The sequence below is a fragment of the Mya arenaria genome, chromosome 17, assembly GCF_026914265.1.
Source record: "Mya arenaria isolate MELC-2E11 chromosome 17, ASM2691426v1".
NCBI classification, from domain to species: domain Eukaryota; kingdom Metazoa; phylum Mollusca; class Bivalvia; order Myida; family Myidae; genus Mya; species Mya arenaria.
This window is the reverse complement of record NC_069138.1, coordinates 7350516-7376042: the sequence shown is the minus strand read 5'-3', so window position 1 is coordinate 7376042 and position 25527 is coordinate 7350516. Positions and strand designations below refer to the sequence as shown.

The 25527-nt window shown below is 34.4% G+C and overlaps 1 protein-coding gene across 8 annotated transcripts in view; it reads left to right on the top strand.

Moving 5' to 3' along the window:
* LOC128223680 (uncharacterized) overlaps positions 1-25527 on the top strand; it is a 129913-nt gene that overhangs the window by 90731 nt on the left and 13655 nt on the right. For 4 of the 8 annotated variants that reach the window (XR_008259323.1, XM_052932974.1, XM_052932973.1 and 1 more), the window contains 11 exons: positions 807-854; positions 1532-1565; positions 1704-1729; positions 2956-3042; positions 4115-4425; positions 6598-6713; positions 7430-7521; positions 15248-15278; positions 20517-20536; positions 21511-21588; positions 21981-22258. Coding sequence is in view for 6 of the 8 variants with exons in the window: in XM_052932974.1 (XP_052788934.1) it covers positions 807-854; positions 1532-1565; positions 1704-1729; positions 2956-3042; positions 4115-4425; positions 6598-6713; positions 7430-7521; positions 15248-15278; positions 20517-20536; positions 21511-21588; positions 21981-22258 (1121 nt within the window). In the remaining 2 variants the exon portion in view is untranslated. The remainder of the gene's footprint in view (positions 1-806; positions 855-1531; positions 1566-1703; positions 1730-2955; positions 3043-4114; positions 4426-6597; positions 6714-7429; positions 7522-15247; positions 15279-20516; positions 20537-21510; positions 21589-21980; positions 22259-25527) is intronic. The other 4 variants (XM_052932976.1, XM_052932978.1, XM_052932975.1 and 1 more) reach the window with 3 other exon arrangements.

The window sequence follows — 25527 nt, the reverse complement described above, 5'->3', positions numbered from 1 at the left end:
GACAGAACTTTAGCTTTTGTTAAGAGATTCAGTTTCAACTGCTTCATTTTTAGTAACCGTGATTTTGACCTTAATCCTAGGGGCCCCACACACAATCTCATTGAAGTCCGCGAGAAATTCTTACTACGTATCAAGTTTGGTCCCACACCCTTACCAAAGCTATTCCGTACCAATCAGTTAAATATTTTAAGTAACAGTGACCTCTCCCTAGGGACTTAAAACGCAATCCCTTGAACGGTCTTCATAAACTCTTCTTATATACCAAGTTTTGTCGCAATGTGTCGTCCCTAACGTAAGTGACAAAATACCAACCATTATTCTATTTATAGTAAGATTGACCTTGATCTTAATATTAGGGACCCCGAACGCAATCCCATGAAAGGTTTCCATACACTGCCAAAATACTATGCATGGTCACTCTATAATAAACCTGGCTTAACTTATTCGATAACATTCAATACCATAGGTGAGTTTCGTGTTACAGAATCTTTGTATGTTCGTAATCCCATACTTTCGACACGCGTGTTTTCAATGTTTGCCCCGCCACCTTATGGACTTTCCTATTTTCGACTGACAGACATGAGCCACCATAGGAAAACATATTTTAACATAAATACATGTCTGCATAATTCAATTTCTTGTTTAACATTAATTTATTGATTTGATTTGACAATGAACTTTATCGGTTTTCCTCCTTAAAATAGAGAATTGTTAAGACCCTTTATAATAACTATTTTGATGCTATATAAATGCCATAGTTATATATTAAAGATCTGCTTTGTCAATTTTTTTTTTCTTATTTCAAGATGATAAGTATGCAAAAGAAAGATGTAGTCAGAAGCCAACAGAAAAAGGTTTGTTCATAATAATACTGTCAATTTCAGTCAATCAACGGGTAACTGTTAGGCAGACTATAAGCCATATTGAAAGAATCCTATTTAATTTTTCGCTCGTCTGTTTTCCGAAAAGAAATGTCGTTCGGTCTATTCGGCCACAAATCATACTCCGTTCAATCGTTTGATATTAAACTTAAAAAAATGATGAACGTGGCTATCAATACATTTGCAATAAAACCTCTGGCTTTTGATCAATTGCGCTCTTCCTTTCGTTATACCGAGAACGGGTATAGCTAAATATAAAAGAGCCACAAACCTGTCAATTCGGACATATTGTTATGCCTTACATTTTACGCTTAAGCTTTTTTTCTATTGAATAGCACATGTTTCTGAGTGAATAAACAGCCCTATGCTTATGTCAAATCAAACAGCTCAAGATGAAGAGCTACTCAAAATTCGCTAGTAATATCCTTCGTTGATATCAAGGCTCTGTTAGATATGATGCATTTTATCCCGATGATTTATCCAGCATAACATGATATAAGATTTGGAATTTGCAATAAGATAATTGTAAAAACAAAATACTAGATATAATTTATGTTTCACAACATTAATATGTTAACCATTGCTGGTTCTTTACGTTTTATTCAACCTCATATTTTATGTATACTGCCTAAAATATATATCTATTCCAGGGTCGCATGATATTCCTCCTAATATCAAAGGATAGTAAGTAGTATAACACTTTCAATAATAACATTCCTTTAAATAGTGACCAACACGCTCGAGTCAGAACTACATTTGGAAAATGCATTATTATGGAACTATTTTATTTAAAACAAATGCGTTTTAACTATCTTATTTCAGTGAGAAGTACAGCAATATAACGAAAGGTCAGTGAAAGAACATTTATTTTTAAAATAAAGAGCCATACGCAAATTGACGGCCCGTCCATAAACTGTGTATCACATGCAGTGTGATTTTGTTTTCCATGCCAACCAAGACTTACAGTAATTTTACAGTTTAATATATATGCAAAAAGCTACAGAAACATGCTCAGTAGCAAAAAGTTTAAACATAAACCCGGTTTAGTGGCAATGGGCAACGCCAAAGCCATAGAACACAAATCACAAACAAGAAACATAGAACAGCACACAACTCTACAAACAGCACAGTGCATAAATACTATATATATATATATATATATATATATATATATATATATATATATAGAGAGAGAGAGAGAGAGAGAGAGAGAGGGAGAGAGAGAGAGAGAGAGTATTTATGCACTGTGCTGTTCTTTCACTGATAAAACGCAAAAGATAAATCTTATCAAACTATGCATTAACTTGAGGAAACTTATCAATAAAACAAATAATAATAAAAAACGAAAAGGTAAACCCCAAGTACTCCAATGATTAGAGATCCCAACTCTATCTGCAGACGGAGGGAAACAATTCAGAGCACCTAATGCAAATATTTTTCAAAGATACGATGCAGTCATCGTTAGAAACCAAACGCTTCACACACAGTCTGCCTTAAACCTAAATTTAATAGTTTCGAGATGCGCCCGCAAGTCTATTATTTTAGACAAAATCAGCCATTTTCAGCGGAAATCATTTTGGGTGCATTGGTGTAAAAAATATTTGGTATATAATAATGATTTTTTTGAAAACATTCTAAATCTGCATCTTCAGCAGTGTCGTGTAGTGCACGTACGAAAACGTTACTTTTAATTTGAATAATTCCAGCTCATACTTATTCTCAAAATGTTAATTCTGCCGTTAAACTTTATCTTGTCTTACTCATAATTCTATACGTGGTCCTGTACATGTTAAATTTGCTGTTTGTGTTACCCAAATAAGATGTTGCATTACATTCGAACAACATCTTGAGCTTCTTTGTTATAGAGAGACTTCGAAACGCTTTGTCAGCTTCTTGTTAAATTCTTAGTCATCCATATATAGCTATTTGCAGTGCGAACGTGTTTGGATAAAATAGAGAGCATCTTAAGTATATTGCGTTTACAAAACGACGAGGGAATGGTTCTATGTATGTGCAGCTGTGTTTTTTTACAAAACGTTGCAAACTACGCTTTTAATTAAATCTTAAATTGTAGGGAAAGTCGTATGGATATGCAATTTCAAACCAGCAACAACATTAAAAAATGCTGCCGTCGATACATTTTTAAAGAGCAAGGAAGAAGGTATGTGGAAAAGTTCATTATGATTTGTTGAAAACAAATAATTATGCGGAAGCTACTACGGTTATTTTCTGAACTATCAAGTATTAACTATTAACTATTATTTCCCTAATTAACCGGTAAGACAAATCCGCATTCATATTTAAATTAAATTCATTTTATTGTATATATCTAGCAAGCTGATCAATTTAAAATAAATTTAAGTTTCAAACTCATTTCCATGATCGTGGTTCATCTATATGCGCCTAAGTTGCTTAATCCTAGGATAAGTTTGCTGTTGCGTTCTCGTTATAACTTTTATAAGTCGAGATTTATAGCTAGATGGTGGTCCGATCTAGCATCTAAATCCACCTTTGCTAGTGTCCAAATTAACGTTATTTATATTAATATTCACAGTTAATCCTAGCATTTACCGAACAGAATAGTTGATGAGTTCGTTGTGAACCAATTCCTATTTCACGACTTATCTCTGATTAACACCGAAATCAACAAATATTATTCATGTTTATTCACATGTACGAGAACTATATAAAATATGTTCTGCAAAGATTTAAAATATGACAACCATTTAACTTAAAATTAAACCTGTGTAGGTATTGTGGCCTTTTGAAACGCCATCACGTACCATGTTTTTAAAAACATGATGACCTTGAAATGTTGGTGCTATCTTTTGCATGTTTGAAACGAAGAACAGAAAAGTATGTGCACGTTTGGTAGTTAAATATATATAACAATATATTGTTTTAAAAAGCATATTTACGTTACAAAACAGTCAAGTCCTTAAGAATACTGTTTGCATCAACTGCTTTTCAAAGTAAAAAAGGTGATAATCTTTTACTGACAAACAATTCATAAAGATTGTTTTTAATGTTTGAGAAAAAAAATGTAATCACCAGAAACACTTTGTTTGAATTGCAGTTACAAAGTACTGGGAATATCAAGTCATTTCAGCCAATTTTGGCCCACGACTTTCAATCGACTAAGGCGTCGGTCTTGTATTGATCACATGCATAATATTTAAGAGTATATGATTCTATATATTTAAATAGTTTTAATGCAACACTTTGGTTTTCAGGTGAAATATTTTTCTGTCATCCAGCATTTACGAATAAACACCTGATGATGGGGGAAGAAGACGGCAAAACCTGCAAAAGTGTGATACAAGATGAATTAAAAGCAGACGACGACACCGATTGCTTCGTTTGTATAATAACCTCGTACGGCAATAGTACAAGTATATGCTATGGAGAACAATCGCAACAGAAGGACGAATTGTTCGGTACACTGGCTGGTTTGGATAACCGTTCGGTCACCAAGAAACTGATAGACAGGCCAAAGATTTTGATATTTGATTTGTACGACCAAGTCGAAAATCAAAAATCTAAGGTATGCTTACTGTTAATGTGTTTGCAGAACACTTTTTAAAAAAACATGTATTCTTACAAAAACAACCATGTCTTCAATCTTGGTGCATCGGACCAAGTTGTCCTATTTGAGGTGACCATCAAACAAAATTTAACGGCATGCCCTCACATAACATTTGTCGTAATTATCTTTTTAGTGGTGTCAATACATCGAAATGTCGTATGTAAACTGTCCGATTGTTCAGCACAGGTAATTTAAGATGTCACAAACATAGTTAATAGGTATATTCTAACTACGTTGCTACATTGTTATGATAATTGTTTATTTGTCATACACATGAACACTATCCATTCCTTACAGTGTTATTTTCTTCATTCGCTATAAGGTGCTAGTAAAGCTCACCAGATATTAACGTTAATGATGTTCACATTCTTTCTAGGCGTTAGGTTATCGGGACTAAAGGCAGCGTGTTATTTATTCTGTGAAGTTCCATACATTGAAACTTAACTTATCGTTGTTTACTTGGTTTTAATATGCCAACTTTTTCATTGTCTGAATATATTAAATAGTGTGTCTTTTTGCATTAATCATCGCCAAAATACCTAAACCCAAGTATCAAATGCATTCACAGACAGGAAGTTTGATATTCGTGCCTGATCTGACTGCTGGAAAATTTAGACAAATTTAGCCATTTCGATTTTTGCCAATGTGAAAAGTACTTAATCTTAAAATAATTGGATATAGATGATTGTATTCATCCGATAACTTATGAACCTCCGCTGTTCTGAAGTCATTCTTGAACATAACAAAATAAGCTATTTTGCCATCTGTCATTTATTTTCCGTAAACACCTGTTAATAGCTTGTACCAATTAATTGTAAACGGAAAACCTTGACCATACTCTAGAAAAGAGTATGGCTTCTGAAGTGATTTCTTGATATTTTTGGGTATATTCCATAACACATATATATGGAAGAAATAATCACTTTAATGGCGCAACGTTCTAAAGCAGATTGCAGCAATCGATAACATTCAATAATGTTTGGCATGGCATGACTTTCATGACGGTTTTGCCTGTCTTTTATCAGATAAGGTTTAAGTGCGGGTTAATAAAACGGCCCTGTTAAAGAATAAATAAATCGATTGTTTGCTTCTGACTTTCATCTGAAATTAACCTAGCTTTAAAGTTATCTTTATACTTATATGTTTCAATATTTGAAAATCGTCTTCTCTAAACCACACGACTCGGGATGTCGTTTCAGTGAATAGATTTGTCGATATAAGATGCAAATTGAAACTTAATATGCGACATCGTTTAAATAGTTTCTTATTTCAAACAACCGAGTGAGCTTAACTTGATCAAGAATTTAAAACGAACAGAGACTTAAGGAACTATATGAGAGTTATATGAACGATCAGGAAATATATGTTCCCATTTGTGACGATGCAAGAATTTAAAAGTAAAGCTTAAACTATTTAATTTGAAAGCTTGGTTTGTTAACAACGTCTATAGCAACCGATGAAATTCTAAACAACCAATGTAGAAAACCAATCACTTCCTCATCATCAAATGACTCTTAGCAACCAATGAATTCCTAAGCCATCATTTGTTCAGATAACCAAAAAAAATAGCAACTTTATATATCTATATCAATTAATGACTTTCTTAGAAATAAATAACTTCCTAAAAAAGTTCCTTAGCAACCAAAGACCAATAACTTTTTTAGTCACCAGAGCCCGGGTTGCCGATTGGTTTCAATAAATATCTTTGTCGATTTAAGATATAAATGGAAACTTCTTTGGTGTCATTGTTTTGATATCGTTTTAAATAATTAATATCTGAGTGAACTGAACTTGATACAGTATTTAAAATGACCAGACAGTTTAGAAGATCTAACATATATGCTGCAATTTATGACGTTAAGACTGATTATTAAGTTTACGACTAAAATCCATAATTGAAACAGGTGGTTAGTAGTCCCTACATCCATAGCAACCGATTATAAAAATGTCTTACACATGAACGTCTGTTTTACGTTAATATTTGTTTACCATACATATCTAATTGCACGGGCATTTCTCTATAACAGCTAGTTGGCTTTCTTGATTCAGTACTGCTTACTATCGTTTTATTATATTCTGTTGTTGTTTTTTAACTGAAATAATGTCCTGATTTTTTGTTCAATTTTGCAGAACTCCGATTATCCGTTCGAAATTCACAAAGACTGGCTGATTGTGTTTGTAAGAAATGAATCGGATGGAAACTTCATAAAGAAATTGAGAAGCGCAATCACTAAACTGTATGAACAGTAAGTAGTTGTATGTCATAATATGTAATCGTTTTTTAATCATTGTATTAAACACTGGAATATTATCGCTCCGGCTCCATTATTTGACAACAGAAGATGATTGTTTGGACATTGATCATTTCTGTCCGTTCAGATCTCAAGTTAATACAATTCGTTATATCATTTTAAATGTCTGCATGACACATATTATGATTAAAAGAAGTTTAATTCACGAAAGAAAAGCAACAAAACATTGTATCGTCCCAAACTTCAATTATAATCTTTTGAACTCTAAAAAAACATTTTTAGTATATGAATAAAGCACGGTAACTTTGATAATGTATTTTCGGTGTTCATAGGATATGGCGTGTTATTCGTCTTCTGTCTTAAGACGAATTGCATGATTTCTTTAAGTCATATAGTAAAGAATTAGGTCCGCGATTATAATACACAGATCGTACGGTGGACGTTCAACAAATAATGTCTGCTGCGTGTTATATTGCGTGTGGTGAACCTAGTTTAAGGTAATTACGTAGGGGTGAAAACAAACACGTCGTTAGTACTAAGATGCAATTATATATTTTCTCTCAACCATAACACGTAATCCTCTTCCCATTGGCACAATATCAAGCGTTTTATTACAACGGACCTGTTATTCTCTAAGAATAAAGAAAAGTTAGCATCATCGAGTGTAATTGTTTGCAATCATGTTACTAATGTTTCTTTTATTCTTTCAGGCTCGACTTTGTTTCAATCCTTGAACAAGTAAAAGGTGACAATTTGGCCATGAACATAATTCATCGGATGCCAAAAAAGCTTTTCTTAAGCGGTAAATGACTAAAACTATAATTTACTGAGTAAGAAAAACATGATTTAAATTTAAATATTATTAAAAGGTAAATATATGTGTTTAAAAATGTTTGACTTAATCTAATTTATCTTTATTAAAATAACATGACATTGTGCATTGACAATAAGCCTACGTAGTTTTAGGGGCCTTCCGGTGTGCAAAAATTGGTGGGGAAGGTCTGAAATTAAAACATTAAAAAGTTCATGTTTAATTAAAGTTTGAGGAACGAACATATTTTTAGTAAAATATACATTATTGGTGAAATGCTTAAGTGGTAGTAAAGAGTTGAAAACATTTTGAAAGAGAAGATTTTATAAGATTTCGGATCAAAGAGGATCACATTCTTTCGGTAATATCTGTTGACATTGTGACTTTGTTTTTGTGTAAAAATACATCAGACTAGCTATCGAAAATGTCTTGGGAGTTCTTGATGATATTTTTCCAAATAAGAGATATATTTAAAACAAAAAAAAATGAAAAAAGTGGATGCAATTAATTTCCTGATTACAGATATATTTTGTTTTTTAAAAAAATATATCATCGTAAAAGACCTCAACTTCTAATTGAAACTTAAGATGTTGAAACGGAGATATAAACTATGCTTGCTAAGTATTGGACCTCAAAGCAAATTATATTTTTTAAACATTATAAATTTTGGTCCTTCAAACGCCGTTTGCGCTGTGTCCTGCTATAAACCAAATTGGTATAAATCGAATATTAACGACACAACTTGGTGAATGCTTTGACCAGTTTTTGTATTGATCATTGATAATATTATGTTAAAGGCAAATCATAATTCAATTGAAAACTACAAGGACATGCTAAGGGGCTCATTTGAAGGCAATATGATCAAGGCTTAGCGGTCACTCAACGAGTGTCAATCTCATACACAAGACCACAAACACAATAAACACATGTACATACTTTTTTTTGCACATTGGCGCTACATAAACAGACAAATACACAGATCAGGAAAGGGTATTCCTTAAGTAGCCCAACATCATATATCGAGATTGTGGTATTGACTTCTAGTTCACGAATTATTTTATTACACAGACAAATAGCTTACAAATCAATTTCTTGAAATTTTAATTTGTCGCCCAGATTATATCACCTTTTAGAAAAATGCTAATTGACTTAGAGTGTATACTATCATGGATAATTATTTAAATTGTACTTAGATTTCATATGGACATTTAGAATGTATATGCGTAGCATAACATGTTGCTTTTAGTTATAGTCCGGGTTCCAAGTCCCCATTTTTGAGAAAAAAGTGTCCGGCGTGTTATACAAATTATTTTTATATGTCGTGTTAGGAGAATGTCTATTGTTTATGAAAAGTGCCTTTGGCCACATGGCGGCTCTTGCGAATTCGCTAAATTCAAGTTGGCGTTCAAAATGGCCGCCAAAATTTGTAATATGAGAAATGATCAAATAATAGGTTGATAAGATACTTTGAAAGTAAATATTAAAACCAAATCACTTTAAATATATACATACACCTACTACTGTTCAGATTCAAGTTTATTTACATTTTTATATTTTAAAGGTCAAGGTCATTTTAGAGGTCAAAATGTAAATTTTGAGAAAAATACACTATCAGACTGGCTTCTTTCTATTATTTTTAATGATAATGTGTATCAAGCTTATATATATACCAAAATGAACTGCTATGTATGTCCTTTCAATATTTTATGAATGCACCCTATATGCTGTTACCATGGAGATATTCAAAATGGCGTACATCCGGTCACTATTCAAAATAAGCTAAAAAGGATAAAAACAGATGGCTATTATAAATTGCTAATTCGGTAAAAATGTAATGTTTGAATATATGGAAGAACATTTTCGTGGATATAACTCCTCTCATAATGTTCTTCCAATTGACATATAGCCTTAACTACTTCAAGGTCAAGTTCATTTTTTTCAAGGTCAAATAATAAAATGTACCCGAAAAATTGATTTTTTCCTGCAATATTGATTTTTTTTTAAATTTATGTGTAGTTGTGTCAAAAAGAGGCGGCAGAACTGAAATTTGTATCGTCCTTCATTTTAAGCATATTACTTACGTAAAAGTTTTAGATTTTGTTGAATAGGTGCAGATTTAATACTATTACAGGGTGCCAAAGGTGTTGATATTGCTGTAAGAGTCTTAATAATAAGGCAAATTGTGCAAGTGTTACACTTTAAGTCTTAGTCAATAGTATATCTAAATGCATGATATGCATCTATTTCATAATGTGTTTCATGTTACCATGCATGAATGATCTCTTCAATGTCAAGGTCAAGTTCATTTCAAGGTAAAAATACAAATGCGCAAAATTCTTGTATCTTTAAGATATCAAGTCTATTGTCTATTTTTTTCTCTTTTTAAAGTTTACTATTGCATGTTCATTTACAACGTGTGATTGCAGAACTAAATATCATCAATATTAGGTCAGGTTTCAGAGAACAGTGTCAGAGTTTCTAAAAACATTTTGGTGCCATAGCAGTACATGTTGCATAATGAAAGTGCAGAAATTGGCGTTACCATTAAGTTTTCCAGTGAAATTTTTGACTATATGCCTATGTCTTAAATCTAAATACAAGCAGTGTTTCTATTTCATAATATGCTTAAAATTATAAATTAACTCACAGAATAGGCCAAATAATGGTTATTATAAGGTCATAACACAAAAGTGTACCTTGTTTGAGTGTTTTCTTTGTTATCGTCTATAAAATAACTCCGAAATCTGAACGGTAACCAGTAGGCGGATCCAAACCAAAGAGTATCTTGAGTCAAGTAAATAAAAAAAAGCAATTCACTTATATACATGATATTTATTGACATTTTCCTTGACAACAATTTGTTCACCATCTACACTAATTATTGAAATTTATATAAGGTTGATGATACACTAATATATACCTTACTCTAAGAGATTGCCGATCTATATACCAGTTTTATTGTTTTGAAGATATTTCAAGTTCAGTTTGGTTAAAAAATATTGCCAAATTCTGTATTTGTACTTTATTTAATTTATACTTATGTGTAAAGAGAAAGCAGTTCTTAATTGAAAGGTCACCTTAGGTGGTCGAATGTTTTGAATAAAAATGTGGAATGAAGGGAAACTAGTCAAATACGAAAAAAAACCTTATAGGATATACAAGTTAATTTAAAACGAAGAACAAACTTCGGATTTCATTGGACAAATATATCATATCATATAAATATGAATCTCCTGTTATGTGTCTTGCTTGGGTTTGTTTTGCTCTAAATATACTATATCGTTTCGAAAATGTTGTCTTAAGGGCATTGTGTATGCTTACTTAGAACCTCACATGGGTTTGTTTGGATCGAAATGGGCTCTATTGTTTCCAAAATGTGATCTATTTGACACTGAGTAGGCTTATATAGTGCTACACATGGGTTTGTTTGGCTCTAAACAGCTTTATATTTGACAAACTGTAGTCTAATGGGCACTTTATAAGCTAATTTACAGCTGCACATTGGTTTGTTTTGATCTTAACAGGCTTAATATTTTCCAAAATGTGGTCTAATGGGCACTGTGTATGCTGACTTAGAGCTGCACATATGTTTGTTTTTATCTAAATAGGCTTTATGGTTTCAAAAATGTGGTCCATTTGACACTGAGTTGGCTTATTTTGAGCTGCCCATGGGTTTGGTTTGGATCTAAATGGGCTTTATGGCTTCCATGCTGTGGTCCATTTGACACGGAGTAGGCTTATATAGAGCTGCACATGGGTTTGTTTTGATCTAAATGGGCTTTATGGTTTCCCAAATGTGGTCCATTTGACACTGAGAATGCTAACTCAGTGCTGCACATATTTGCCAGAATGTATTCTTATGGACACGGTGTATGCTTACTTAGAGCTTCAAATGGATTTCAATATGGGCTTTATGGTCTCCAAAATTGGGTATATTTGACACTGAGAATGCTTACTCAGTGCTGCACATATTTGCCAAAATGTGGTCTAATGGGTACTGTGTAAGCTTATTTAGAGCTGCACATGGTTTTGTTTGGCTCTAAATAGGCTTAATGGTTGCCAAATGTGTATTTTTTATGACACTGAGTAGGTTGAATGAGAGCTTCACATGAGTATGATTGGTTCTGAAGGGGCTTAATGGTTTCTAAATGTGGTCTATTTGACACTGAGAAGGCTTACTTAGAGCTGAACATGGGTTTGGTTTTATGTAAATGGGCTTAATGGTTTCCAAAATGTGGTCTAAAGGGCACGGTGTATGCTTACTTAAAGCTTCAAATGGGTTTGTTTGGATCTATACGGGCTTTATGGTTTCCGAAATGGAGTCTATTTCACACTGGGCAAGCTTACTAAGTGCTGCACATGGGTTTGTTTTTATCTAAACTGGCTTCATATTTGCCAAAATGTGGTCTAATGGGTACTGTGTGAGCTTATTTAGAGCTGTTCATGGTTTGTTTGGATCTAAACGGGCTTAATGGTTGCCAAATGTGGTCTATTTGACACTTAGTAGGCTTAATTAGAGCTACAGATAGGTATGTTTGGCTCTAAATAAGCATTATTGTAGTCACAATTGACTTGATAGATAATTGAACCGACTTAATTATAGACCTATGGAGTTTTTACCTATTGATATGCTTGACTGTACACTGGCACTGGTACTGTTTCGGCTCGTATAGAACCTACATGGCCTTGAATATGGCAACTTTATGGATCACGTGGCACTCGATTGGCTTCATACGGTCTATATTTGGCAGATATCAGAAATAAAAAAGTTTATTGGACACAAAGTGGACTTGCGAACAGCCATAGTGTGATGATGGTCTGGAAGATTGGGTTAGATTACAGCCGAACGCGGTTGAATGCCCACTGGCTTGGCTTTCGTAGGGCCCGTCTGTGTTTATTTGATAATGAAAGCGTTTGTCTGTTACCATAATAGTGATTTTTGAGCACTTGACGAACCCTTCTGTAGTAAGAAAGGTACAAAATGGGCTTTATTGCAATCATTCAGAGGGCTGTTGGGGACCTTTTGTGTCATGTGGATTCTTTTTTTGCGCTTAGAAGGGCACAAAATGAGCCATAATGGGGTTTCGGGCATTCAGTAGGCTTATATATAAACACTTTATGGCCTGCTTAGCAGGTATTATACCTAGAACGAACTGATTTTGGATTATGATATCAATACATTAAGTTTGCAAAACATTGGATGGACTTGAAAAGGCTGGATGTGCTTACATAAAAATATATGTCATGTAGCATGTTTAAATTGGCTCAAGAAGGGACATTTTGTGGTTGACTTGACTTTTTATATGGGAAATATATTAACTATGGTTAAAACTGCTTGGTGATTTTGGTAATGTATAGACGTTTTTAGATCAAATTTAACCAAAATATAAATAAATTAAATAATAACAGCGTCGATATTGAACATATTTGCATTTTGACATTCAAATGACATTCAAATGAGTTTGACTTTGATTTTGAAAAGCTTTAATTTGTATTTCAATACGAACTTCTTTATAAAATAGTTAACATCTATTCGTATGGATATATGTTTAAAAATGAAACAGTTACAATGTACTAATAATGAAGTATCTTGGAATAAACAAATTGTTGTAACTGCCTTGGGTAACATGTACAAGGACGACACCTAGTTGTCTCCATCTCATCTTTAAAACATTTCACTTAAAAGTAACTGAACAGAGATCAAAATAGAGAAAACTATCAATTACTTTTCTGCAAACACAAATTAATTAACAAAATTTAAAAAATAAAAAGGCGAAAATAACAATATTCTCAAATGTTTGTGTTTCAATATATTTTGACCTTGAACAGAACCTTGACCTTGAAGCAATCAGATAAGTATGTCAAAATGAAGCACAGTATGAAATTGATACATGCCATGAATTAAGATATACATATGAATTGACTGTTACACTAGCACAACTTGCCATTAGACTCGTTCAGCAATAACAATCTTGCGATCACCTTTAATTGGCGCACTCTAACGGTATGATCCTTGGCGGTGGCGGTTTCAACAAATAAAAAGCTATACCCTAAACAATTGTTTTAAATGAGGGAACATATAATTTACAATTCTGTCTACGCCTTAAGACACATACTAAACGTAAATTGAAATGAAAATGGAAAAAAGTATATAGAAAAAAACAAATTTTGAGTTATTTTGCATATCTTGACCTTGAAATGACCATGACCTTGAAATGGCTGAAATAAGCTTAAACTTGACATGGGAGAGGTCAGATGGATATGTCAACATAAAGCATACAATTTAATAGATACAAGCCATGCATTTAGACAGACTTTCAGAGTAACACTAGCACAGTTTGCTATAAGACTCTTACAGCAATAGCAATCTTGCGACCACCTTTGGCATGCTATTATAGTATGAACCCTTGCCGTTTTCAAAAAATATAAAAGCTATATCCTAAAATATTGTTTTAAATGAAGGAACATACAATTTACGATTCTGTCAGCACTTTTTAACACAAAATTAACATAAATGAATTAAAAAGAAGAAAAGTAAACAGGAAAAATAGAATTTTAGGGCATTTTTTATACTTTGACCTTGAAAATGACCTTGACAATGACCTTGACTTATTTAAGTTTATATGTCAATTTGAAGTACATTATGAGAAAAGTAATATCCATGTGAATATTTTTCTTATTTATTTAATGAAAATAGCTATATTCGAACATAGTATTTTTACTGAAATGGCAATTAATGGCGGCCACCTTGGGCGCCATCTTGGATATTTCCTTTTCGCAAGAGCCGCCAAGTGGCCAAACGCACTTTTCATAATCTACAGACTTTAACCTACAATTTGATACCAAATTATTTTGTATAGCAGAGGGGTGCAGTAAATTTCCTTATTTTTCACAATTTTCTTCCTTGGAACCCAGACTATTATAATGCTATCTTATTTGATCTAGTCTTTTACTTTTAGACTTGACATTGCAGTTAAGTTGACCCATAACTTGTACAAATAAATATTTCAAGTTTCACGAAATTTTGTTAAAATTGAGGCTGCTAGGTTGAAAAACAAATGTTTTAACGGCCTCCGAAATCTGAGCTTGTGTATGATAAACAGTTAATCTGCAAAACCTTTTGATTGTATAATAAGCTATTTTGATAAATGGCAGTTTACTTTGTGCAAATGCCATGCCTGGAATTGCCCACACAAATGGTAAAATCTACACGGTCGAATTCCACAAAACTATGCCATTTGCCGCGTAGCATGCAAACATAAAATATGCATTCGTCCTTTTGAGTCCTTTTATAAATAGAACGAATACGGAGAGCATATCCAACAACTTTCAATACAGACACTCGGAATTTGCTTTCATTTAAATTGGGATGTGGCATCCAGTCAAAAGACACCGTCACACCCTTGTTCTGTGGAACAGTCTTAAACACAAACTATAGTACCTGCGTTCTTTGTATAAGTATTAGTGCGTAATATGCTGGTTAATTCCAATTAATTTGTTAAGAAAAAAAAACCCATACACATGCAAAGTATTGCTAAATAGTTAAATGGGTACCGTTTAATATTTAAGTTGCAAAACAAAGTATTTATATAGTCTACACATGATTTCAATTAACAATTACCAATCACATACTGCTGAGTGCAAAAAAATACATTTCTTATAAATGTAATGTTTGCTCATCTACTAAATAGATATATTTATTTTAATAACATTACAGACGGACTTGAATCGATGAACACAACGGATATGTAAGTACTTAATTTCGCTGAAATGTATTTCTACGAGCTTAGCTGTTATACTCTGCAAACGTACGGGACTATGTTTTGAGATTGCAGTTAAGATAAGGGATTTAGGTCAAGCTCGCTGCTGAAATAGAAAATCTGCTCTGATTATTAACGTGTGTTTGAATGGAGGTATAGTTGTTTAATTCGTTGTCGAAAAAGCAAATGTGAGGCCCTACATCATGGTTGCTTTTGAGTCCTAAAGGATCATGGTCTTTGTCGCTGTAACTAAATAAACAAATGCGTTCGGTTGATTACTTTTTTCTAAAAGTTATGTACAATTGTGACACCTGTATTGTTGAAACTTTATAGTAAGGCACACATTGATTTTGATTGGTTAGTTTTTTTTGGTTCAAAGTCAAGGTTGCAGTAACCAAAACGTTGTGATAATATTCATGTAAAGGCTGTTAGTATGCAAACATAGACTGTTGTAGGATAAGGGTCACTTTAAAGAAAAAAAATATAGTACACTCTTTGCTTTATATCAATAATCATGTACTGCAAATAAAATGTAATATAGAAAGCTGTAGAAATGATTTGAGATTTGGTATCAGCAAGGCTAGGGTCACTGCCTTGCTTAGATACCAAACACTCAAATATGCCATGCTTCATGATCGCACATATGCAAAGCGTAGTTTCGTCGCACTGTGGCGTTTCTTTTGAATGTAAATCTAATATACGTCGCACATTTTTTAAACGCAAACAATTTTTAGTATTGATTAAAACATGATCTGCTTAAGGACTGGGTAATTTGATTGGTTTCTGAAATTATTTTAAAAGGTGATTTGCATTTGTTTTATCAGTGTTTATATTTATATGTTTGTAATCAGTTGTTCATATTCAGTAAATATTTAATCCTGGTTTTCTAAAAGAATTGTCCTTTTATATTATTCTGAACATACCCTTCCGATAATACGAATATGTTTAATTTGAACATTTAAAAACTAAAATTGCGTACGCATACTTATTCCAGTGACCTAGCCTGCGACTTGCGTACACACACTTGACCCGATAACCTCAATCAGAACTACATATGACACAGTTATGGCAGTGCCAAACATGTACATTTGCCGAATTTAAACACTATGGAAAATGTTCTTACAAAAAACATTGCATTGAAGAAAATACAGTTGAGAAGAGAGACCATGCTTAATCTAATTTGGATAATGGGGTGAATAACAACTGATGATAAAATAAATATTTCAAAGGATTTGCTAAAAAGTGATCTTAGATATACTGTAAATCTCGGTTGAGATATTGGACATTTTACATACACAGATTCGTCAGTTGTTGACTATATAATTGCCTTATGATAAATGCCTAGATTTTTCGGTTAATTTGAAATAATGGTTTTAGATGATCCTTTGTTGGGATGGGCATACATCATATTGTATAACAAGTAACAGGAGACTAGAAATTTAAATAAACAGACATAATAACAGGTGATGTAATCTATTTTAAACTGCAGTAGGGGTTCGATACTGTTGATCAAGACATTCTAAATATGAACCTTCAACTTCATTTGGTATTGGCGATAACATACTGAAATGGTTTAAATCCTTCCTTTTATTATTTTATTCAGACATCCGCTTGTGGATATTCCTGTTGCAAAATCTGCAATTTCCCAAATCACATGTTGTGTCACTCACTGGTCAATACTGTGATCCTCTTTATTTTTGATATTTGTCAATGACATGTCAGCTTTGGTTAAAAGTTTTGATTCATGCAGATGATTTTGGCATACTCGTTTTGGGTAAGAATAAGTCTGATTTTATCTGAGAATTTAAATATTGTAAGTCAAGACTATTTGAATTAAAAGTTGTCACTTCATTTAGACAGCATTGATCAATTTTGTTTGAAATTGGATCCAAGTGAAAATTCAAATCAAGCTTTAACCTCAACGTTACCTGTTATGGTATAGAAACCATGACAAGTACTTTTGGGCTACGTTGGATCAAAATACCTTTTTAATAAAATGGCAAAGTCAGTTTTTGAGAAAGCCTATTCCAGGTTCATGTAGCGCAAAATGACTCTACATACATATAGGGTTCTCTTGTCCAATTTCAAAGTAATAATGTTTGTTCCATATGGTATCATGATCTTACCCAGATCTCAAAAAATATACTACAATCTACACAAAATACGCTCGTAAGATTCTCCACAACTGAATTGTAAATCTCACATTGGAACAAATCAATTTCAGTCATTCGACTGGTAATCAATTGGAAACAAAGTTGATCAGATAATTCTGTGCCATGTTTTAGGGGTTGGGGTGTATCTGGCTTCAGGCCACATTGAATGAAATTTTACTTCCAAACAAGACAAAATTGAATTATCAAAAATATCAAAGGTTTCCAAGGATCGGAGTAATTTGCTGTTTTAAAAGTTAAATGTTTGGGATAAAAGCCTGAAAGATAAGCATTAAATTATTATTATTACCTTTCTAAATACAATGTATCAGCTAGTGGTTTCTCAAAATTTTCTTGCATGGCCCGCTTACAACCGTTAGAAGACACTTTTGCAATAGCTCTGTTGGTTGAATAAGCTAATAAAATACATTTAGCGTACGCTACTACCAGTGTAAACACCTTTAATGATAAAATCAGGGAAACTCCAATAATATTGGACTATTGGTTTAAAACTGCCTCCCTATATTTAAAGTCAAAGTGAACACACTCTAATCGGATAGCTCTCGACTAACACAGTTAGTGTTTGTCCCACATTGTCAGCCAATCAGGGGCGCTAGATTTTTAAAATGTTCCGTTCCTTATTTGTGAAGAATCGTTACTTATTTCAGAAGACGACTCTTCAGGTTTGAGTAAATTGCTTTAACTGCGCATATTGCCACGCCTGCTGTTTGCATATGCAAAGGCACAATTTCAGTGTCTACGCTGATCTTAATGATGTCAAAATATCTTGCATTGATTGAGGTCGTTTTGACAGGCGCACGGCGTCATTTTAAAGTTGATGCAATTTGGGAGGATCTGAAACTAAGTCTGATATAATTTAAGCTGATGCAATTTGGGAGGGGCTTAAACTAAGTCAGATATAATTTAAGCTGATGCAATTTGGGAGGGGCTTAAACTAAGTCAGATATAATTTATTAAGTAATTGTATCGTGCATAACAAACCACCATAGCTTCTCTACGCTGCGCTCTTAAGGTTACTTATTCAGGAAGAAATTATTTAGATATTTTTAAATGAAATTATTTCTTAATGACAATAAATATGCCTCGATGACTCGGTATTATATAATTCGGGTCGGTGTTTCAACATCAAGAAAATATATCTTGCAGAACAAGTTAATAATTAAATTCACCCATTCATTCATACATACTCAACTTAACTATTGATTTACAATTAATACTGTTTAATCATACAGTTTTGCTAAATATAACATTGTTTTATAAGGACAGGAATATGGAGGACAATATCGACTGTGAAAAAAAACGAAAAAAAAAACAGATTATTTATATCATTAAGATTTACTTCTATTTGCATCCAAACGTACTAAAATATTGTGATATCCTATATCTAGATGATACAAATGTACTCAATGTAGCTCAACATTTGTGTTTTGCCGATATTCAAACTTTTGCGGTGGCGCCACTAAATTGAGTATAGTCCAGCAAACATTAAATTAATTGCTTACGCCTAACCCTTGTCTTTTTATAGCTACAGTAAAACTGCGGTCGTTCGAACAAGTGGTCGTTCGAGAACAGGCGGTCCCTCGAGGTCGGAGTTTTGTCCCGAACATTTCCTTTCTATTTTAAGATAAAATATACCTACGTTGAATGGAAACTTAAATAAGTCGATGAGTCTAACAATATTGTTGTTCACAAGTACGCAGATCATGCACAAAACCTTATGGCTCCCTCGTGGTCATAATTTCATACTTTTTCCCGAACGGTTGTTCCAATATAAACGCACAACTGCTAGTAAACATTGCAATTACAGTTGAAAGGCAATTTGATAAGGTGTGAAAAACCGCTATCACTGTTAACGCATGACCGATAGTAGTTGATAAGAGCATTTTTAAAGATAATTATGAGAAGTTAATGACGAGAAGTTAATTGTGAGAAATGTATTAATGAGTAATAAAAATATTAATAACCACTACCATAACGATCCAACATCGGAATCTCAGAAAAAAGAATTCCTTCTTGTCACTTTGCTATGCAATATGGCAATTTTGTAAAAAACAAACATTTCTATTTATTCATTTATTGATATTTCTTTTACATTTTACATTTAGTAAACGACAGCCTTTGAACATGTGAGCGATTTCCACAACTCAACATCTAATCGATGTCTTAGTAAACAGTCGGTTCGATGACTTTAAACTTAAAATACTCTGAAAGGTATTTCGTAACAGACTGGAAAATATAAATTTGGTTCATTCGAAAAATCGGTTCCCTCGAGATTTTGGCTCGGTCCCCGCCGTCCTCGAGCAATCGCAGTTTTACTGTATTTACATTAAAGCTCTTATGTTGATTGCAATTCCTTTCCGTCATTCATCTTTGAATTACTCGATAACTTTGTGCACTATATAACCTTTTCCAGAGCATTACTGAGTCTTACATGTGACTCAAAAAATTGAAACAATTTTTAATTTAAAACAATTATCAAACGTTTTACATGATAACTTTACAAATACATGTGTAATGTTTTTTAACAAAACTAAGCGAAATAGAACGTCCTTTACCAACATCTCACATCACACAGAGACACGTCTGAAGAAATTTCTTTCTTGTTTCGTATTCAAACTTTAAATTGAATACTTTGATGCACTATTAAGCTCAGTTCTCATATATGAATGATACATATAGTTGTAATATGCCAATATTTTACTTATTATTTCTAGCACACTGGGTAATCTAATTTGTGCTAGAAAAAATATCTATCATGTGTGTCCATTCAAAATAGAAAAATCCGACCCTCGGGCACGCTGCGTAGCCGGTTACTCGGCAAGACTCGTTACCTGGCAACGCCTGTGCCCTCGGGTCGGATTTTTCAAACCGGAACGAGAACACATGACAGATATTATTAATCTGTCTTTGAAATTGTTACCCTCATAAGCTTTTGTACGTGTGTGCTTTGGCACGAAGCGCCACTTAATATTGTCAAATAACTCATCGTTGTTAGTATTGTTGTTGTTTTTGGTAATATTATGAGAGTAAGTTGTTGTTAAATGTTGTGTTTCAGGTTATATTTCGACATAAAAGGTAGGAACGTGTTTCATCTACACATTTTTAGTGTTATAAAATATTTATGAAGTATCTCCAGATTATATTTTTTATTTCTAAAAAATATACAAATCTCAATTCCATAGCTTCTTCAAACTGTACTATTACTATTTTCGATACATCAACAACGACCTTTGCTAAATTGTTTTGTTATTTGTAAAACGAATGGAGTAAAGATATGTCTATGTAATTTTATAGCAGTGTTTGACAGTGTTCGTAATCATGGTCACATTGGTCATGTTGTGTTCTATTTTTTTGTTAAGTATGGAATGTTGATGGCCGAGGAGATATCCACTATAATTATTGTATTTCTATCGATCAATTGCCAGTCACATTTATTAAAGTCCCTATTGGCCATGGGTAATAAATAAGACTTACTTGTATATGGATTTAAGTTTAAGGTCGTGGGGACCGTTTGCGACAAAATATGAAAATATATTGTACAGTCCTTAAACCGTATGCAAATTAGTCACGGTCAGTTGATGTTGAGGATGATATTTGTTGTGTCTTTTACTTATAACGTTTTCTAAGTAAAAAGTGTCTGCCTACTTCATATTTAACGTCTGTTTTCATGACATTCCAACTTAAGATTATAGACCATGACCATAACATGACCCCTATTTATTTCGAATTGAAATTACTGGTTTCCTCTTATGTAATACAGACAATCTTAATCCTACTCAAACTATTATTAACAATCATTAATAGTAAATGTCCAAAACTTCCTTAAACAACATCATAGTAATATCATCTTTAGCAATAATGTGGAGGTTGTTTCCACGCTCATATCACCTAGTCAGCGTATTCTTATGTTATATTACTTATTTAGCAAAATAGTTGTCAGTGATGCAAAGTGTTTTTATCACCACATTCGTTTACCCGTTTGATTGAACTATAGTTTTCACTAAATATGTTAACTTTTCTTTTGCGCTCACATTGCTTTCACATTGTAGGGGTTGTCAATTGCTGCTTCTTCGGCACCAGTTCGTTTGATGGGACTTCAGCGCTGGAAGGAGTTAACATTGACAGAGGTAATACACGGTCAAGGATTGAACTATTTTTTTTGGGAAAGAAACAATCTTGCTTTCCTTATTCCATTGGCGTACCAATACCGTTGGTTTCATCCATCGATTGTTGATGCAAATTCGTTGCCAATGGACGCAATCATGCGCGAAGCCCTTAAACCAGATATGTTGTGTTATTGGAATGGTGAATCCAATACATTCATAACATCTGTGCTTATTGAAGCAAACGTTATTAACGGCGAAGTTAGACGTTCTAAACAGCAAATGGATACAGAAAATATGTTATATTTAGTCTTTTTAGGGGTATTCTGCAATAACAATCGAAATGTGGAACTACTTAAAAAAATGTAAATAATGTATATATTATATGTCAAACTTTTAAAATAGTACATTTTCAGAAAGCGTCAAGAGTTTGTGCAACGAGTTTCAATACAGTTCAGACCTACTGCATTCTGCCAAAGAAACGAAAAAGCAGTTCAAATATCATTTGACTCGAAACGGCTATTGTTGCCATGTGTTTGTATTTTCGTCGCATGGCTCTTCCTTTGGGGTTTTAACAAAAAGCGGTGAAACAGTCGGATTCAAAGATATACTAGATATAGTGCGTCTAACAGAGGGAGAAGTTCCGGTTGTACTCGTATTTGATTGTTGTCGAGTTAACATGGAAACAAATGTGGTAATATTATGTTCTTTACAAATAATCTAGCTTGTACTCTTTGTGTATCTAAGCAAGTTTCTATTATAATGTATATTGTTATAGATATTTACTGTCATTTTGTTCGACGATTATTTTATTTGTCTTATCAAAGAAAACATACTAATGCAAAGGTATGTGACATGTAAGACTGAGTAAGTAAACAAAACGTCGTGTCAGGTTCGATCCTTTTACACAACTATCATATATATGAAACAACGGAAGTGACGTCGACGTAAAGTCCTAACGCCGCGACGTCACGTTACGTAAGTTCCCGCGTAATGTTACACAAATACAATTCATGACACTCCTGGGCGGCGAATGATATGAGTCTCTTGCACTAACGATGTCACACAGCACTTCTAAAGGATACAGTTTTACGATACCCTGTGATGTCCATTATGTGTCCGAATTCGCGCTGCACGAACAAGCCCATCGTTTCAGGTAATGGTCTCCTCCACAACTGCTAGTTTCCATGAGGAACTTGGTGTCTCGTTATTGACCTGGAAAACGTCGCCAGACTTAATCGTCTGCTGGTTTATGCCGAAAACACGGTGGTGCTCCATTAAAGCGGTTAAATATTTAATCTTCCATCGTACTCGGAAATTGTCAATTAACTTTTTCTGGGTCCTCAATCGCCTCGTGATGTTTTCAAAGTTACTCGCATGGGGTCCCGGAAGTTCAATGTCTTCGGAATAAGGCAACTTTGTAAGTCGTCTTCCATACAGCAAGTGCGATGGCGTCAATGGCTCCGTTTCGACCTCTCCGGAAGTGAAATAAGTTAGTGGACGGTCATTGATAACGGCCTCCACTTCTGTGATGATAGTGGATAATGTCTCGAAGTCCACATACGATCGACCGAGAACCTTCTTGACGGCAGTTTTGGTCAACCCAATCAGGCGCTCCCACCATCCTCCGTACCACGGAGCACGTTTTACGATAAAACGCCATTCTGTTTCTTTGTTTTTGAGCTCTTCCTGTACTGCATTTGATTGCATGAGTTCACGTAGGTGATTCGCTACTCCAATATAAGTAGTAGCATTGTCTGATATCATCAGACATGGAAGGGACTTCCGGCTGCAGAATCGGCAAAACGCTTGCAGAAATGTTTCTGTTGTAAGATCCGGCACGAGTTCAAAGTGTACAGCTCGGGTCGATGCACATGCAAAAAAAACAGATGTACGCTTTCTTTCATGTCCGTCTTCATCGCGTACATACAACGCACCAGTAAAATCTACACCAGTTACTAGGTGATTTCGATTTGAACTCTGTAATGCACACGGTAGTTGACTGGTAATCCCATGTCGGCCACTTGTCTGTTTCGTCGATCCGTTGTGGTCCTTTAAACCACAATTTGTTGTCACTGAACTGTACAGCCGATATACCACGTGTCAATAAGTCCGCTGGATTGTCTTTTGTAGGAAAATACCTCCACTTCCAGTTGTCCGTCAGTTGATGAATTTCTTCAACACGATTTGTCACAAAATGTGGTAATGACTTCATTGTTTGTAACCAATTTAATGTGTTTTGGCTGTCTGACCACACTTCCATCTTGGCAATGTTGAGTTGTTGTTGCACGTGTCTACCGAGTCGCGCACCGATCACTCTGACCATTACCCTAACTCGGTTAGGGTAAGGTTCTTTAATAGTGCAACGCTGATTGGTTGCCTCTGCAGATGTATACAGCAGCGCCATATGACGTCATACTAGCGTCTGAAAACACGTGCAATATTGTTTCGTCTACTGCGTTGACGGTGTCGTCTGCTTCAAAATTGAATAAGTATCTGTTGAATGAACAGGATGAAGCACTGTTCGTGCCTCGCGCTATTTCCTGTCATTTCTGTATTAGCTCGTGTGGAAGTGGTGAGTCCCAGGCATATTTCTTCTCCAACAATTCTTGTAATATGATCTTAGCTCGAATGGTGAGTGGGATGAGGTGTCCAAGCGGATCATACATTCTGGATGTATGCTGCCTAATGGCACTTTTTGTAACAATATCAGCCATAGGAATCAACCTCTCTGGAAACGATATAGTGTTCTTGACATACAAATAATTTTCGAAGCTCCATCGTTGTCAAGAACATGGTCAACTTTGGCCATTTCACGGACGATACTGCTGTTGGAATTCCAGGAGCGTAGGTTGAAATTGGCTTCAGAAATCAAGGCACGTGTATCTCTGAAGAAGTCAACGACGTCTCGTTCCTTCGAAAAGCTAGATATTATGTTATCACCCCGAATATCTCTCAGAAAGTGGTTACTCACCCAGTTGCCACTGTTGTTTGGTTGCGCACAGGATGAATGTAGAACACGTAGTCCCAAACAGCACGGCCTTGGACCTGTATGTGGTCAGCGGAGAGTCGGGGTCACTTTGGTCACTCCGCCATAGAAATCTCGTGACGTCCCGGTCTTTCTCGTCCAGCCAAAAATGAAGGAATGCCTTCTTGATGTCTGTTGTAATCGCATATCTATTCAGCAGATTGAAGACAACTGCAATCGTATACAATATTTAGTGTGGTGGTGACTGAGTTCTTTTTTACTCCATGGTGGGGTGTTTAGTGAATGTGATGATCGTTTTTAACGTTTGTGTCTACATCTTCAATAACTCCCCGATCTCTTTTTTTTCACGAATAATTTCACCGTATCTTTGTTTTGCAACATGAATGGTTGTTTTCGCAACCGCTTGATAAAGTTTTCTGTACGTCTCACACTAACGTCATAATTGGTCGGCAACGACAGATGGTCATCTTTTCATGGAAGCTTAGCGTTGTAGCGACCCTTGTCATATCTTATGTTAGATTCCATGTAAGTCGACAGGTTACCGGAACCGGACGTATCGTCTCTTTCCGGTGTGATTCCGAGGGACTCAAGCTTCCAAAAGCGCTCCAAGTCCAGGGTCGTCGGCGGAGTTGTGATGACATTCAACTCGTTCTTAGCAGATGGTTGTCTTCGTTTGCCTGGTAACGACCGGAAAGCTTATATTTAATGTTCGAATTCACGACAATAGGTCCGTTGCCCCTGACGACATGATTCAACACTATTTTCCAGTTTGAATCCGCACCACTTAGTAATGAAATTTCAAAACTTTCAGCATCAGTCACTGGGTGTGCCAACTTAAGTCCCAGGAGATAGCTCAATGACGTCACTTCCTTTTGAATATTTGATAACGGCACTGCAAAAGTTGGGACTATCAAAACATCGATTTTGATTTTCTCCTGACTATCTGTAAGTAGATTCACTGTCGCCGTCTCCAT